A 16,217-nucleotide genomic window follows, 5' to 3' on the forward strand; every position below is an offset into this window, starting at 1 on the left:
GTGGCACCTGCCAAATGCCAATTCTCTTTTATTAACCTTCAATACTTATCAGCCATGGCAGGCTGGATTACGTTTTTTTTCTGTCTCACCCATTTTTACAAACAAAATTCAGTGTACTTTCCCACCCTGGCAGAAAAAGGTAAAAAAAAAATGCCAGGTATGCTTTTTCTCTTGTGGTGAAAATCAGCATTTGACACAACATATTAGCCAAACTTTATCATGACATGATGACAGTAATTAACAATGTTAATGCAGAACATTGACTCAGGGCATTACCTAAGGGGGATTCTCATGAAAATGTTACAAACAGCTTTAAATAAGAAACGCAGTATTTGTGTTACAGACTGCAAAACCAAATACAATGCTGATTACAAGATGCATTTTTATTGTATACTTATTTATTTTACATTGATTGTGAAGACAGCTGTTAACTGATATGAATCATGCTCATGTCTGGTTCCTGAGTAGAACCCAGTACTGGTGTCCTGGAGAAAGTATGCATTTACCAGGGACAGATCAAGGATTTGGTGTTTAAAGGTGTTGCAACTCTGGGGTGCAACTTTGGATGGATGCCCCCCTCCCTTAAAACTGAAAACGATATGGCTTTAACTTGATATGATATCCTCCCTCTCAAGAAAACTTTGGCCAGGTGCATAACGACCCCCAACCCTAAATCCTCTACTGTTATAAGGAAAATTCATTTTCTGCAGTGGTTGAACATGTACCTAGGGAAAAATATAAGTTTGGGTAACACAAAGGGCCATACTAATGAACCTTTTTTTTTTTAAATAAATTACAACTATGCACACCATGCAGTGACCTACAAATGTATTTTTAAGTAGGAAATCACATGAGATTTGCATTGTCAGATCACCTAGTTGTCTTGGATATATTACACAGGCCCACTAAAGTGCCAGTTTTACTGATAATCAGTACATTGTCTACAATTGTGTTATAGGTTGTTTCAGCAAAATTTTGACTTTGAAATTCTTAAATTGGCCAAATATCAAAGTCTTCAAAATAGCACCAAATTTGTTTTTATTTGGTACGAAATTGTGTCATAACATTAAAGAAATGTTATCCTCCATTTGTGATTGTTTTTCATTTGTAAAAATCAAACATTTTAATAAATAGTCAGTAAATTTACTGTTCCGTAAACCTACTGATAATCAGTAAATCAAGCACTTTTCTGCACTTAAATAAATTAACCCGATAAACAGAACTTATTGTGTTCTGATCATATCATGAATTATTACAATATTGCTTTCCATGAAGTTGAAAAATCTTTGCTTTTTTTGCATCTAAAACACAGAAAATATATGATTAATTTAATTATAGTTCAATTAAATTCCAATTAACATCGTTTTCAACTATTTGAAACATAACTAAATCATAAAAATCAAAACGTCTTTTAGTTTGTTTATAGTTGTGTATTAAGCATAAGACAACACTACATCTTCCAGCATCACCAAATAATACACAACAAACAACATCAATACACATCACACCTTTGTCGGCAACTTCAAAGAGTTTACCAACCAAAACATTGTGCGACTGATGAAAAATACAAACCTCGTGTTGCAGTGATTAATCCATAGAATAGAAGAAGAATTAGTAACGATCCCATATTTAGGGACTTAATTGAGATGTCCGTACATAAATCATACTATATCGTGCACACCGATGGCTGTTTCACTGCAAAATGCCAATCATTAGCTTTTCGTTCATGTTTTTTCGGCCATTACTTTTTGTGTATTCAGGCCACGGAACTATTTTCACATTCATACGCTGTTTTGGCATCATCTTCAAGTTACGTTTCTCTCCATCCGATTTTTCGCAGAATAATTTGAATGGACAGTGCAGACGTGAAATATGATATGTTTTATTGTTTAACCAGACCTATTTATTCCCCAAATTAGTCAAGTTTGGAACTACTTTATTTATCAGCAACGCGTTAAAGAGAGCAATTCAAGGGGAAGTAGCCACAAGAAAATTTGTCATTCAAATTTACAAAAATACGTGTATTATCTCCCTTATCATTATCAACGATCAACACACCATTTAATCATTCGCTCACTCATAATGATCATGATCACCATCATGGTGATCATGATCATCATCACCATGATCATGATCATCATCACCATGATCGTGATCATCATCATCATCATCATGCTCATTATCATCACCATCGTCATCGTCGCCGTCTTCGCCACTTATCATCATCATCATCATCAGCAGCAGCAGCAGCAGCAGCAGCAGCAGCAGCAGCAGCAGCAGCAACATCAGTAGTAGTAGTAGTAGTAGTAGAAGTAGTAGTTGTAGTATTAGTAGTAGTAGTAGTAGTAGTAGTAGTAGTAGTAGTAGTAGTAGTAGTAGTAGTAGTAGTAGTAGTAGTAGTAGTAGTAGTAGTAGTAGTAGTAGTAGTAGTAGTAGTAGTAGAAGTAGTAGTTGTAGTATTAGTAGTAGTAGTAGTAGTAGTAGTAGTAGTAGTAGTAGTAGTAGTAGTAGTAGTAGTAGTAGTAGTAGTAGAAGTAGCAGCAGCAGCAGCAGTAGCAGTAGCAGCAGCAGCAGCAGCAGCAGCAGTAGCAGCAGCAGCAGCAGCAGCAGCAGCAGTACTTATGAAATTTATTGATCTATATATAAGCCAGATAAAGATTGTACATATTTAAACGTCGCGTCGGAAACCGTCATTAGCTCAAAGAGCCTTTTTTGCAACAAACACGGTACATGTATCAGCATAAAGATAATTACATGTACATGATTTCTTTATCTCCCAGTGCCGGTACCATCTTGAACTTCTTTGCTATTGCTCGGCCTTTGGGCGATCCTGCGACCTCCCGCTCCCGAGCACTAGCCTACCATCATTCATTCGTACATTCATTCATTCATAATTTTAAGTTTTGAAACCCAATAAACCAATTTCATGAATGTATGTTTGTCTTTAGACCTTGTGGTCAAAGATTACGCGTGAAAGTACAAGCACTTAATTCCAACGGGGTCCTTTGCAAGATGTTGCTGAAGGCCGATAGCACGCGGAAGAGACAGTGGTGGGATACAAGAAAGTCCGGGTGGAATACTCCAGCTCTTTTCGAAGAGATTTCTTGGTTCTTTTACGTGTTCGGTGTAAAGCATCGATACACGGCGTACAACTTTCTTAAGTTAAACCAATACTGAATACATCAATTTTCCAAGCACCACCCTTATTATTACAAAACTCCCCTTGCATGGCAAATTACAGCCAGGACCAGGACTACCTTTCTCTATGCGTACTTCTGCATCTTTCTCTAATTGCCTCCAAGTGTGACCTTGACTTTTGGGGTAGGGATGTGGGTCTTGTGTGCGACACATTGCATTTAGGTGCTTAACATCTGTGCCTGGTTATTAAACTAGGTGTTATATGAAAAAAGTGTTTATGAACAGTACTCTACTTGACAGCAAGGGAGTCATTTTTTACCAACTTTTAACGTCTTTCGCCGGTATGACGCGACCAAGGATCGAACCCACGACATCTCGCTCCGTTGGTTGACGCCTTAATCACAGCCGTGGAGATGGATATGAATGTTGGTACCATAATCTTAATTGGACGTTCAGACCTTTGGTGCCGAATACAAATATCGATCGATTCGATAAGAGCATGGCATCAATCATTTCAGGTAGATCCATACACCATACACTCAAGAAACAAAATAATAATAATAATAACAATGCTACATTCATCATCCTAATAATGGAAGGCTTACCTTAGTGCAACCTTTTTTTATCCAAATCTTCTCAGCGGTTGACGAACGGATAGAGCGTCTTGGTCGGTCAGGAAAACTATTTATTTGACCTTGATTACTGTTTGTGACCTTGACATTTAAGTCATAAGGCCAAGTTATACGCTAGTTGTATGTCATATTGGTTCTAAATGTGGTAACTAAGTTTGAGTGCTTTCGGAATCGTTCTACGATGGTAGTTTTAATTAGGGAAGACCTAAAATGATCCAGTTTGAACCATAAATGTTACCTTGACCTTGATTACTGTTTGTGACATTTGTTCTGTATAGTTATACACCCTGTGTTTAAAGCTGCAATCTCCCAGATTTACTGTTTTGACACCTTTTTTTAAACTTTTTTTTTGTCTTGGAATGAGCCATTTTTGGCGTAAATATCTGAAAGCCAGTGAAATATGTCTGCTGACAAAAGACCACATCGCAGTTTTTCATATTTCCGTGCAAAAGTTAATGTTTTATGGCTAAATGCGTTACTAACCCTTTAAGAAACATGCATAAAGCATCAATGTTTGTACATAAATATGAAAAAAATGCGTCATGTTTTTTTCAGCAGTCTTTTATCACTCGATTCTATGCATTTTCGCAAAAGTTGGCTTGTTCCAATACAAACAATAAAAACAAGTTGTCAAAACTTTCAATCTGAGTGTAGCTTTAAGGAGTAATGATCAGTCTTGATGTGGAAACGAGTGACTCGAGTCATATAGCTGGTTAACGAACTTCTACGAGGTTTTATTTACCATACACATTCTGACCACATTTGGTGATGATTGGACAAATACTCCTATAGCTATGGATTGGACAACATACTGAATAACGCCCGCGCGCCAGTACGCCGCAGATGAAACTATAATAAGTCCCGTTCTACATGTATGCACGGGTAGATAAAAATAACTTAGCTGGAAAGAAGAATATTCAATAATCATCTTTAATATTACAAAATTGATGGGGCGTCTCTACCGATAACCATGACCTTGGTGCGATGTGACTTGGTCCTATTTCTATCGTAATGTAGCGATCATTTATTTTATTTTCTTTGTACAGGTTCATTTTAAAGCTTAAAATTCAGACACCAGTTTCTCGAACATTCTTGAGTATTTACCCAACTGTGAACACAATTTAAATCTAGAATATTATATAAACCAAGGAGGGGGCTGATTCACTCTATTGTAATAATATTAGGGACAAGGTTTTCGTCCGTACAATTAAACTATTCGCCTACAATGTAAATTGCAATTCCATTACGATCGTTTTCCATACAACATTTTATTTTTATAAATAACATTTTTTTAAAGTTGGCGAATTATAATTATGTACAGTACACTTTCATTTCAATTTACTTTGCTGAGTATGTTTTGGAACTTTTTTTATTTTATTTTTTAAATAAGCATACTTTAGAAATATTTTTTATACTGATTTTTAGATCATAGACCTTCATTTGGCCTTGAAATTGCATAAGAAAATATTCATTATTTTTATTCAAGAAAAAACCTCATTTCCGATTGAAAAGAGACCTCAAAAAGAAAGATGACATCAATTCACCACATAATAGTCATATTTTAATAATAAAATCTCAGTCTCTGACTCAACTCTTTTTATCTCATAACATCATAGATCTTTAAAAAAAATATACTACCGCGGCGGTGGCGTAGCTCAGGTGTGGCTGTAGGTAAGGTTTAAAGTGACACTCTTATTTAAAATCAATACATACACATGTATAACAAAACTAATTTTTGAGTAATAAACCTTTTACTACTTCCTAAATAATGCATTTATGGAAAATATGGAAAATAGTAATTACTGATAACAAGACTGTAACCGTATATTTAACTGAATACATAAAAAACTATAGTGCTTAAAGATTTACTGCGATCTACTCTCGTCTCATTACTTATACTGTGTTTTCTTCACCTTTCTTTCAAATCAAACTCGGTATCCTTCATAGAAACCACTGATAATATTGTTTGAATATCACAAAAAGTAATAATAAATTCCGAAAACAATCGTTCTTATGAAGGATACCTAGTTTAATTTGAAAGAAATGAGCATAAAACACGGTAGTTCTACCTTATGAGACTGTAGTAGACCACAGTAAATCTTATAGCATTCACCTATCATTTAATGTTTTTGCGCTTTCTGCTATTCAATACACGGTTCCAATCTTGTTATCAGTAATTAATATTTTCCATAAATGCATTATTTAGTATGTACGAGTTAAAGGTTTATCAGTCAAAACTGATGTGTGTTATACATGTGTATGTTTCGATTTTGAATAAGAGTGTAACTCTAATGGAAATTCGATTTATTGGCTAGGCCAACACATCCAAAGTTGTTAGGATTGTCGACTTTGGTCACATATAAAAATACACTGGAATCACTGATCCAAGGGCACCGATCCAGTAAAGGACTAATCAGGCAACTGAGGCCGCCGATACAGCATTAGTTTAGGCCATGCTGAAGGACCATACACGAATGACACTTATCCAAAGGCACCGGTCCAGTAAAGGACTGTTGAGAAAACTGAGTTTAAAACTGCACTCTCACAGATTGAATGTCTTGACATTTTTTTGTCGTGGAACGTGCCAATTCATACAAGTATAACAAGAAAAAAGTTTATGCATAGCATCAAGTCGGCGCAATGAAATTAGAAGAACAACGGTTATTATTTCAATGGTAACATTTTTTTATGTTGGGTATACATATGTTCGAAGGACATTATGGTTAATAATATTGTTACAATAGTTTATGCCCGGAATTATAGATATTCTTTTTTTCCCAAGCTATTCCTCCGGTTAAAACTAAATTATAACAAAAATATACATACGATTTTTCGGAAGAAAAAGAGTCAATGGTCTAATACATAGATTTCAATAGCATGAAATTCACCTTTTATTTGTACCGGCATGTTATGTGAATTCCTTGCTTTATATTCTGTATAAGTTTTTGTAACACATTTCACTCATATGAGTATATAGAACGGGAATAAAAATACTATACATCAATAGGGAGTTATCTGGAGTTCATTCTTTCGAATGATATTTTCAAAACAAACAATTAAGCTCAAGGTTAATTTTTCAGAACTCGGCATTTTTGCTGCCACCAAGGGAGATTACTGCGTAGGAGGTTTATAAACATAAAGGATATTGTAATAGTACCGTGTAACCTTCATCTATATGGGCGGAAGTTGTTATCAATCAGAACACCTCGGCCTGTATCTATCTCGGAGATGGCCGAGTTGTTATGATTGAGTTGGTATTTAAAATCAAAATTTTCAAAATGATAAGCATGCAGGGCTATTATAATTTAAGGTTTCATTATCAATTAAAGTGTAAAGTTTTATAAAACATACTAAACTTCAAATTTTATCATGCAACGTGGAAACTATTGAAAGCATTGTTCTGCAATTTATGAACTAGTCCCTAAGTTGGAATATTTCTAAAGTAATATCAAATATAGTCAGCGCCCTTCATGGAAACAAGTTATATAAGACTGCAGACAAAAATAGATCGCAGAGTTTTATATTTACGTTCAAAAATTGATGTTTTATAATTTTTTCTTAAACCGTTAGTAACGCCTTTAGCCATAAAACAATAATTTTCGGACAGAAATATGAAAATCTGCGATCTGATCTTTTGTCAGCAGTCTTTTACCACTGGTTTGCAGATATATACCCAAATATGGCTCATTCCAAGACAAAAAAATAAAAACGAGTTGTTTAAACGGTGAATCTATTAGAGTGCAGCTTCGATGGCGCACATTAAAGGTTGATACTATTATATTTTTTTTTTAAATTTTAATGCATCATTCATAATGTTTACTTATTTGACTTAAACGATAAAAAAGCATTATGATTTAGTACAGATAAAAAATATAAGCCTTTATAAATGTTTTTTTTTATTTTATTTAATAGCTACGTGGCTACAAACCTCTTAGTTAAAAAGCGACAAAATATCGCATTTCTTTTTTTTTAAATATGCATTTTTGTTTTAAGCATTTATGTCAAATTATTAAAACATGAAATTACAATGCATTAAAAACAATAATTGCCAACCTACACTGTGCCTCTTAAAGGTCTAGTTTAGTCCTTCAATAGGTGACCCCCCACCCCCACCCCCACCCCTCCAAAAAAAAAATAGAAAAAGAAATAGAAACAACAACTGTATAGTACACAACCTCTGTGTATTGATCTTAATCTTATTGCATAATTGTCATATCATATCTCCGATCTGAGTATCCTGCTGTGCAGTTTTGAAGGTTTATTTTAGAAATGGACTCTAAACGGCCCTGGGCCAATAAACAAATACACAGGAAATTTGGCCCTACTGCGACACAAGTGCAATTAGCAGGAAATGCACAGCAGGGGATTGTCATGCCAAACATTCCTTAAACTAGGCCTCTTAAAGCCACGCAGAAGGACCATACATTAACGCCATCATTCGATAACTGACAAAGGCTTTACAGATTGCAAAGCCTGCCAAATATAAAAACACAATACAGCTACGAAGGAGTCAAGAAATTCATGATTATAATTTACATATAATGATGTTTACCATATTTATTATAATTATATCATTTATATATCGTCCACCAATAATCAAAAGTGCCTTAACATGAAAGGACATAATAACACAGGCGAACCCCGATGGCTCGCCTCGTGAAAATGGATAAGAAGGATTCGACGTTAGAGGGGGCGTATTTTAGGGTTGTTACTTTTTGACTTGCGCCCCTCAGAACCGAAATCTATTTGTTTGGTATTGTTGGTAAGGGGGATTAGGGGTACCTCACCAAGACATTTTAACAATTATTAATCCAAAACGGGGCATTTCAGGCGTATTTTATTACTTTTTTCTCCTATATTGAATATGGACATGTGTTGTTGTTGTTATTTATTTATTTATTTATTTTTTTTTTATTTTTTTTTTTATTTTTTTTTTTATTTATTTTTTTTTTTTTTTTGGGGGGGGGTGCAAATGTATTGATTTTAAAAACATTGTATTGGTGTCACTTTAAATGGGAGAGAGTAGTAACGTAATGTACAGTGATACAAAAGAAATGTAAAGATAATAATAACAATTAAAATGCTCATGTTTTTATTTGTAGATGTTAAAATGAGCGAACCAGATGTTCGAAGATATTTGTATATGTGTACGACAATATATTTTTTTTCTTGCGTTTATGAACTAGCAAATACCAAGATACGCATGCGCTTCATGTAATTTTCTTGTGTGCCCTTCTGCGTTTATACATCATATTCCTTTTTACACCATTACCTGATCAGATGCATACTTATTCATTTAAGGTTGATCGGTATACACCACTCAATTGTAAACAAAGACACCCCCCCCCCCCCCCCCCCGTTCCGGGGAATAGCGGGGATTTCGAATTTCAGTCCAGCCAACCCCGGGTTAAATCCCCACCCTGTGAGGACGAACTGCAGTTAAATCCCCGCCCAATGCCCCCGCACCCCAAAGACCCTAGGTAAGGCCCATTCTCCGCTATTTTTGGCACGATGACAAACCCACCGCATACACTCGGCACTGCGGGGCCACCTGGAAGGTAACAACACGGTCCATTTTCCCGGCTATCACCGGTATACCTATGGACATGGGTGGGGGCGTGGTTACAATTGATTCGTGCATTGATACATCATTATCCGATAATCAGTTATAAATGTGCATTTTGGATGTTTCTTTACCCAAAAATTATTTGGTATCATTTGAAAGGAGTTGAAATGATTTTAGAAAGATACACGTATGTGTCGCATTCGATATAAAAAGGTCTATAACACCCCTGTGGAATTTTTTATCACATTCGAACAATCCAGTGGAGTTATCCTTGTATGATAGCAACCTTCCCGTTTGGGATTTCTGCAAGCCGGCATTACATGTCAGACCTAAGCCTCACTATTGCGCACCGGCAGCGTTATTGCGCTGTAGACGTGATACCATCAACCAGTTCCCGCGACTGTCGACCAAATATCGACTTCGCGCGGTTAACCGGATTTGCACGATTTGTACGTGATACCATCAAACAGTTCCCGCGTGCACAGTAGCATAGTAATCAATACATATATAATAGTTATCATTCCACAGAAGCACCGGACCTCGTTAAGGAAGAAAACGGTCTATACTTATATAATGCAATACTTTTCATTGAGTATTGGTGTGGGTTTGAACATTTCAATATACATTGTTTTAGAAAATTGTGCTTCTATCATCAATTCGTAGAATGGTTTTTACACAAATTACATATCAATGTAACGACAAAATCTTCGCATTTAAACAAAAACTTTTGTAACTGATCTGTACGTAGAATTACTTTTAAAACAAAAGAAATGCCAGCTAATGCAACTTCATTCTAAATATAGTTTAACTACCTGCAAATATACGTCATATCTATTTATGTACATTGTGTCGTAGAAACTCATTGATTTAATTAAAACATCAATGGGCACCGTGAAACAGCTTTAAGACCATAATTTATTTTATATCATTTATTATAAATAGATTGATTGGCAGGAAACAGAAATTCATGACACAATCACCCTATAACGAAAATATGTTTAATTAATAACATTTAAGAGCTAAATAACACAATGATCCTATTTTGTGTAAATAAAGTAAACTTCCAATATAATTTGTGTGCCATGATTTATTTTTAACTGCGATGGGAAATCCATGAGTGTATTTAAAGTGGAACTAATAGAATGTTTTTAAAGCGGAGCTAATATAATTGTACTTAATGAAAAGCTTACGTTCTTATAAGAATACACTTCTAAAATGTATGCTCCATCAACTGGCATCAAGAATGCCGTAAATAAATGTCTTCGACTGGAATTCTGTAGTTCAATTTCTAACTGCATATTTAATAATGTCAAGGCTGGGACAAATTTTGTCTATCTTTGCAGATCTTGTCATAATATGCATGCGCTATATTATTATTTTCATATGTTTTCTGTGAATGAAACGTGTGTTTATGTTTGTGCGTTTGTATGTTTTCTTCGATCAAGTCATTAGAAACACCTAAACCATTAATGCGTCATTCTTGTCTTCAACCTAGGAAACATACAGTGTCGCATCACAAAAAAATCTCCAGTAATTTCTCATTGAATCTCACTCACGACTCATTTAATCATACTAGATACATTTTAAACCTCTCATCTTTGCTCAAATTAGGGAGATGAACGCACGTACGTACTCACGCACGCACGCAAGCACGCCTGCACGCACACCTGCTCGCACGCACGCGCAAACACACATACAACACACACACACATCAGGGGCGGATCCTGGACTTGATTACAAATGCACTGGTTTGTAGCTGCCAGTGCATAGTACATAAACAAACAACACACGACGTTTTGAAAAAAATAACCAGAGCTTTTACAGGTCGTTCTGAATCCGAATATTATATGTCATATAAATGTTTTCTATACATTTACAGTCATAAGTGGCGTCGGTACTTACCGTCGATCTATACCGACGTTAATTGGTTGGTTTAAAAAATAACCGCCATTTTCGAGTAGCGTCGGTAGCGTCATACGTTGATGACTATTGGCGTATTGTTCTTAAGAGGCGTCTGTACTTAATACATATCGAACGTCTCGACGTCCATTGGTTCGTTCGAAAATAACCGTCGTTCTGAAGTGGCGTTTGAGTTACGTTACTGGATGACGGTCGCGTGTCGCTGATGACGCGTTTTAGGATGGGTTCTGCCCTGCGTTCAGTCAGGCGATCGTTTACAAAACGCTCGCAAACGTTTTGTTTTGTATCTCTGTTGTAACGCAGCGCATAGACGTTAAGCGGGAAACCAAACAGCAAACGTTCGCCGCAAACATCTTTACTGAACGCGCTGCTGATTACGTCAACCTCTTTACAAGCACTTAAGTCATTTCCTGAATTCCCCCCAAAGTGACCCGACTCTAGTTTTGTACACTCCAAAGGTTTATTTTTCAACTTCCATTTTGGCTCAACTTGCCAGCCAACTTTTCCCATATTTTCTTAAAATGGCAGTAGTATGCAACGCCCTAATCTTAATAATCACCATAATCAACAGCATCATCACAACCACCATCATCATCACCACAATCACAACCACTACCACCATCATCATCCCCACAACCATCATCATCAGCAGCAGCAGCAACACCACCACCACCACCATCATCATCATCATCATCATCAGAACCACCATCATCATCAGAACCACCATCATCATCTCCACAATCACAACCACCACTATCATCATCATCCCCACAACCATCATCATCATCAGCAGCAGCAGCACCACCACCACCACCACCACCACCATCATCATCATCAGAACCACCATCATCATCAGAACCACCATCATCATCTCCAAAATCACAACCACCACCATCATCATCATCCCCAACACCATCATTATTACCAACGCCAGCATCATCATAACTATCATAATTATCATCTCGATCATCTTCATCTTGATCATCATCATCTTGATCATCATCATCATCATCATCATCATCATCATCATCATCATCATCATCATCATCATTATCATCATCATCATCATCATCAACATCATCATCAACGTCATCACAATCGTTTTTGTTGCCGTCCATATAAGCAATTTCTGCTTTATGTGTTATGCGTCGCCGCATAAACGTTTATGCGTTGAAAATCAGCGATGCTATTATGCGGCGTTACAGCCCCGCAGTGCTAGGGGAATGCGGTGGTTTTGTCTTCGCACCAAAAATAGCGGCGAGTTGGCGTTACCTAGGATCTCTGGGGTGAAGGGTCATTTAGGGGGATTTTTACCAGCGGTTCGTCCCCGCGTGGCGGGGATTTTACCCGGGCTTGGCTGGACCGAAAGTCAAAGTCCCCGCTATTCCCCGGACCTGGGGGGCGTGGTTACAATTGACTGTTGCATTATGCGCCAAAATGCAAACAAGATTTTATCATAATTACACACTAGAATTGCTATTGTACAGACTGAGCGCATTAGATATTCATTATCCGAGTTTACAAGCAGCATATATATGGTTTGACCGCATACTGTTTTAATTTCGTGTTGAAAGGTTTTCTGAGGCAGCCAGTTTTTTAACAGATAATAATGGTATGCATTTTATGTTCACCCGTTACAGTTTTGCAGGGTTTATACGTGTATTTGGATTGAAACTGTCCGTTAACTAATGCCTAGGTTTATCATTAAAGATTGTATGAAATATTAAACTATTTAATATGTATAGATATACGACCAAAAGTGGATCACATGTTTATTATGTTTATCATAGTACTAGAACACGTTTTTTTTTATAATTCTCAGTTCAAGAGATACTCCATAGGGACCGAATCGCTCGAATCAGATCACAGTAAAGATTACAGTATAGTGTACTTTTGAATTTTGTCAAATCTCATTTTATGTTAAAGGCAATGTATTATATTGATGATATACATGTTCAAGTGTGTGTAAAATATAATTTTGGCCAGTTGAACTGATTTGAACACAAGTCAACTGGTTATCAAGCCACTGTGAATAAGATAGCTCGACTGGCCAAAAATGCATTTCAAATACCTGGTAACTGTGCTTGGTTGTACTTGATTTGTGGCAATGATTAATGTGATTACTGTGCTTTCAGCCAAAGAATGGATGGGGCAATAGACTAATGTACCAGGCGCGTAGCTGCCTATACGCGTGTAGGCGGCTGAATCTATATGATTCTGACAAAAAAAAAATAATGATTCAAATAAGATACAGTATTCGTACTTGATTTGACATGCTGCTACAGACATATGGACTTTGAAAATGCAATTATATAGAACAATGGTAACCCTCCCCCCCCACCCCCGAAACTTAGACTTCTGTTAGACAATCTGAGTGTTATTAACATAAACCAGGGGCTTAGTTAGTTGTTTGCTTTTATATAGAAAGTGAAGGGTTTATTTGACGATATTCTAACACTGCCACTTTTCCAGTTTTTAAAAAGCACCACAGAACGCCTTTAATGCACCACATTAAACCATTGTTTTTCATAAATTTCAGGATTGGGGGGGGGGGGGGCGGTAGGCATGCACTGATCCAAGGGCACCGATCCAGTAAAGGACAATTCAGGCAACTGAGGCCACCGATACAGCATTAGTTTAAGCCAGGCTGAAGGACCATACACCAATGGCACATATCCAAAGGCACCCGCTCAGTAAAGGACTATTCAGGCAACTGAGGCCACCGATACAGCATTAGTTTAAGCCACGCTGAAGGACCATACAAGAATGCCACTTATCCAAAGGCACCGATCCAGTAAAGGACTATTGAGGCAACTGAGGCCGCCGATATAGCATTAGTTTAAGCCACGCTGAAGGACCATACACGAATGCCACTTATCCAAAGGCACCCGTCCAGTAAAGGACTATTGAGGCAACTGAGGCCGCCGATATAGCATTAAATTAAGCCACGCTGAAGGACCATACACCAATGCCACTTATCCAAAGGCACCGATCCAGTAAAGGACTATTGAGGCAACTGAGGCCGCCGATATAGCATTAGTTAAAGCCAGGCTGAAGGACCATATACCAATGCCACTTATCCAAAGGCACCGATCCAGTAAAGGACTATTGAGGCAACTGAGGCCGCCGATATAGCATTAGTTTAAGCCAGGCTGAAGGACCATATACCAATGCCACTTATCCAAAGGCACCTATCCAGTAAAGGACTATTGAGGCAACTGAGGCCGCCGATATAGCATTAGTTTAAGCCACGCTGAAGGACCATATACCAATGGCACATATCCAAATGAACCGATCCAGTTATGGACTGTTGAGAAAACTGAGGCCGCCGATACAGCATTAGTTTAAGCCAGGCTAAACGACCATATACCAATGGCACATATCCAAGGGCACCGATCCAGTAAAGGACTATTGAGGCAACTGAGGCCGCCGATATAGCATTAGTTTAAGCCAGGCTGAACGACCATATACCAATGGCACATATCCAAATGAACCGATCCAGTTATGGACTGTTGAGAAAACTGAGGCCGCCGATACAGCATTAGTTTAAGCCAGGCTGAAGGACCATACACCAATGGCACATATCCAAATGAACCGATCCAGTTATGGACTGTTGAGAAAACTGAAGCCGCCGATACAGCATTAGTTTATAGCACGCTGAAGGACCATACACCAATGGCACATATCCAAATGAACCGATCCAGTTATGGACTGTTGAGAAAACTGAGGCCGCCGATACAGCATTAGTTTATAGCACGCTGAAGGACCATACACCAATGGCACATATCCAAATGAACCGATCCAGTTATGGACTGTTGAGAAAACTGAAGCCGCCGATACAGCATTAGTTTATAGCACGCTGAAGGACCATACACCAATGGCACATATCCAAATGAACCGATCCAGTTATGGACTGTTGAGAAAACTGAGGCCGCCGATACAGCATTAGTTTATAGCACGCTGAAGGACCATACACCAATGGCACATATCCAAATGAACCGATCCAGTTATGGACTGTTGAGAAAACTGAGGCCGCCGATACAGCATTAGTTTAAAGCACGCTGAAGGACCATATACCAATGGCACATATCCAAATGAACCGGTCCAGTTATGGACTGTTGAGAAAACTGAGGCCGCCGATACAGCATTAGTTTAAGCCAGGCTGAAGGACCATATACCAATGGCACATATCCAAAGGCACCGATCCAGTAAAGGATTATTGAGGCAACTGAGGCCGCCGATATAGCATTAGTTTAAGCCAGGCTGAAGGACCATACACGAATGACACTTATCCAAGGGCACCGATCCAGTAACGGACTATTGAGGCAACTGAGGCCACCGATACAGCATTAGATTAAGCCAGGCTGAAGGACCATACACGAATGACACTTACCCAAAGGCACCGATCCAGTAACAGACTATCGAGGCAACTGAGGCCACCGATACAGCATTAGTTTAAGCCAGGCTGAAGGACCATATACCAATGGCACATATCCAAATGAACCGATCCAGTTATGGACTGTTGAGAAAACCGAGGCCGCCGATACAGCAATAGTTTAAAGCACGCTGAAGGACCATATACCAATGGCACATATCCAAATGAACCGATCCAGTTATGGACTGTTGAGAAAACTGAAGCCGCCGATACAGCATTAGTTTAAAGCACGCTGAAGGACCATATACCAATGGCACATATCCAAATGAACCGATCCAGTTATGGACTGTTGAGAAAACTGAGGCCGCCGATACAGCATTAGTTTATAGCACGCTGAAGGACCATACACCAATGGCACATATCCAAATGAACCGATCCAGTTATGGACTGTTGAGAAAACTGAGGCCGCCGATACAGCATTAGTTTAAAGCACACTGAAGGACCATACACCAATGGCACATATCCAAATGAACCGATCCAGTTATGGACTGTTGAGAAAACTGAGGCCGCCGATACAGCATTAGTT

General features: G+C 37.9%; 1 protein-coding gene across 1 annotated transcript in view; it reads right to left on the reverse strand.

Annotated features, from left to right (window-relative positions):
* Nucleotides 1-1,753, reverse strand: part of LOC128230467 (low-density lipoprotein receptor-related protein 6-like) — a 40,079-nt gene extending 38,326 nt beyond the window's left edge. The window contains exon 1 of the mRNA XM_052942743.1: nt 1,573-1,753. Coding sequence (XP_052798703.1) covers nt 1,573-1,627 — 55 coding nt within the window. The 5' untranslated portion in view covers nt 1,628-1,753. The remainder of the gene's footprint in view (nt 1-1,572) is intronic.
* Nucleotides 1,754-16,217: the final 14,464 nt, after the last annotated feature.

This window comes from Mya arenaria, chromosome 4, assembly GCF_026914265.1.
Source record: "Mya arenaria isolate MELC-2E11 chromosome 4, ASM2691426v1".
Classification (NCBI taxonomy): Eukaryota; Metazoa; Mollusca; class Bivalvia; order Myida; family Myidae; genus Mya; species Mya arenaria.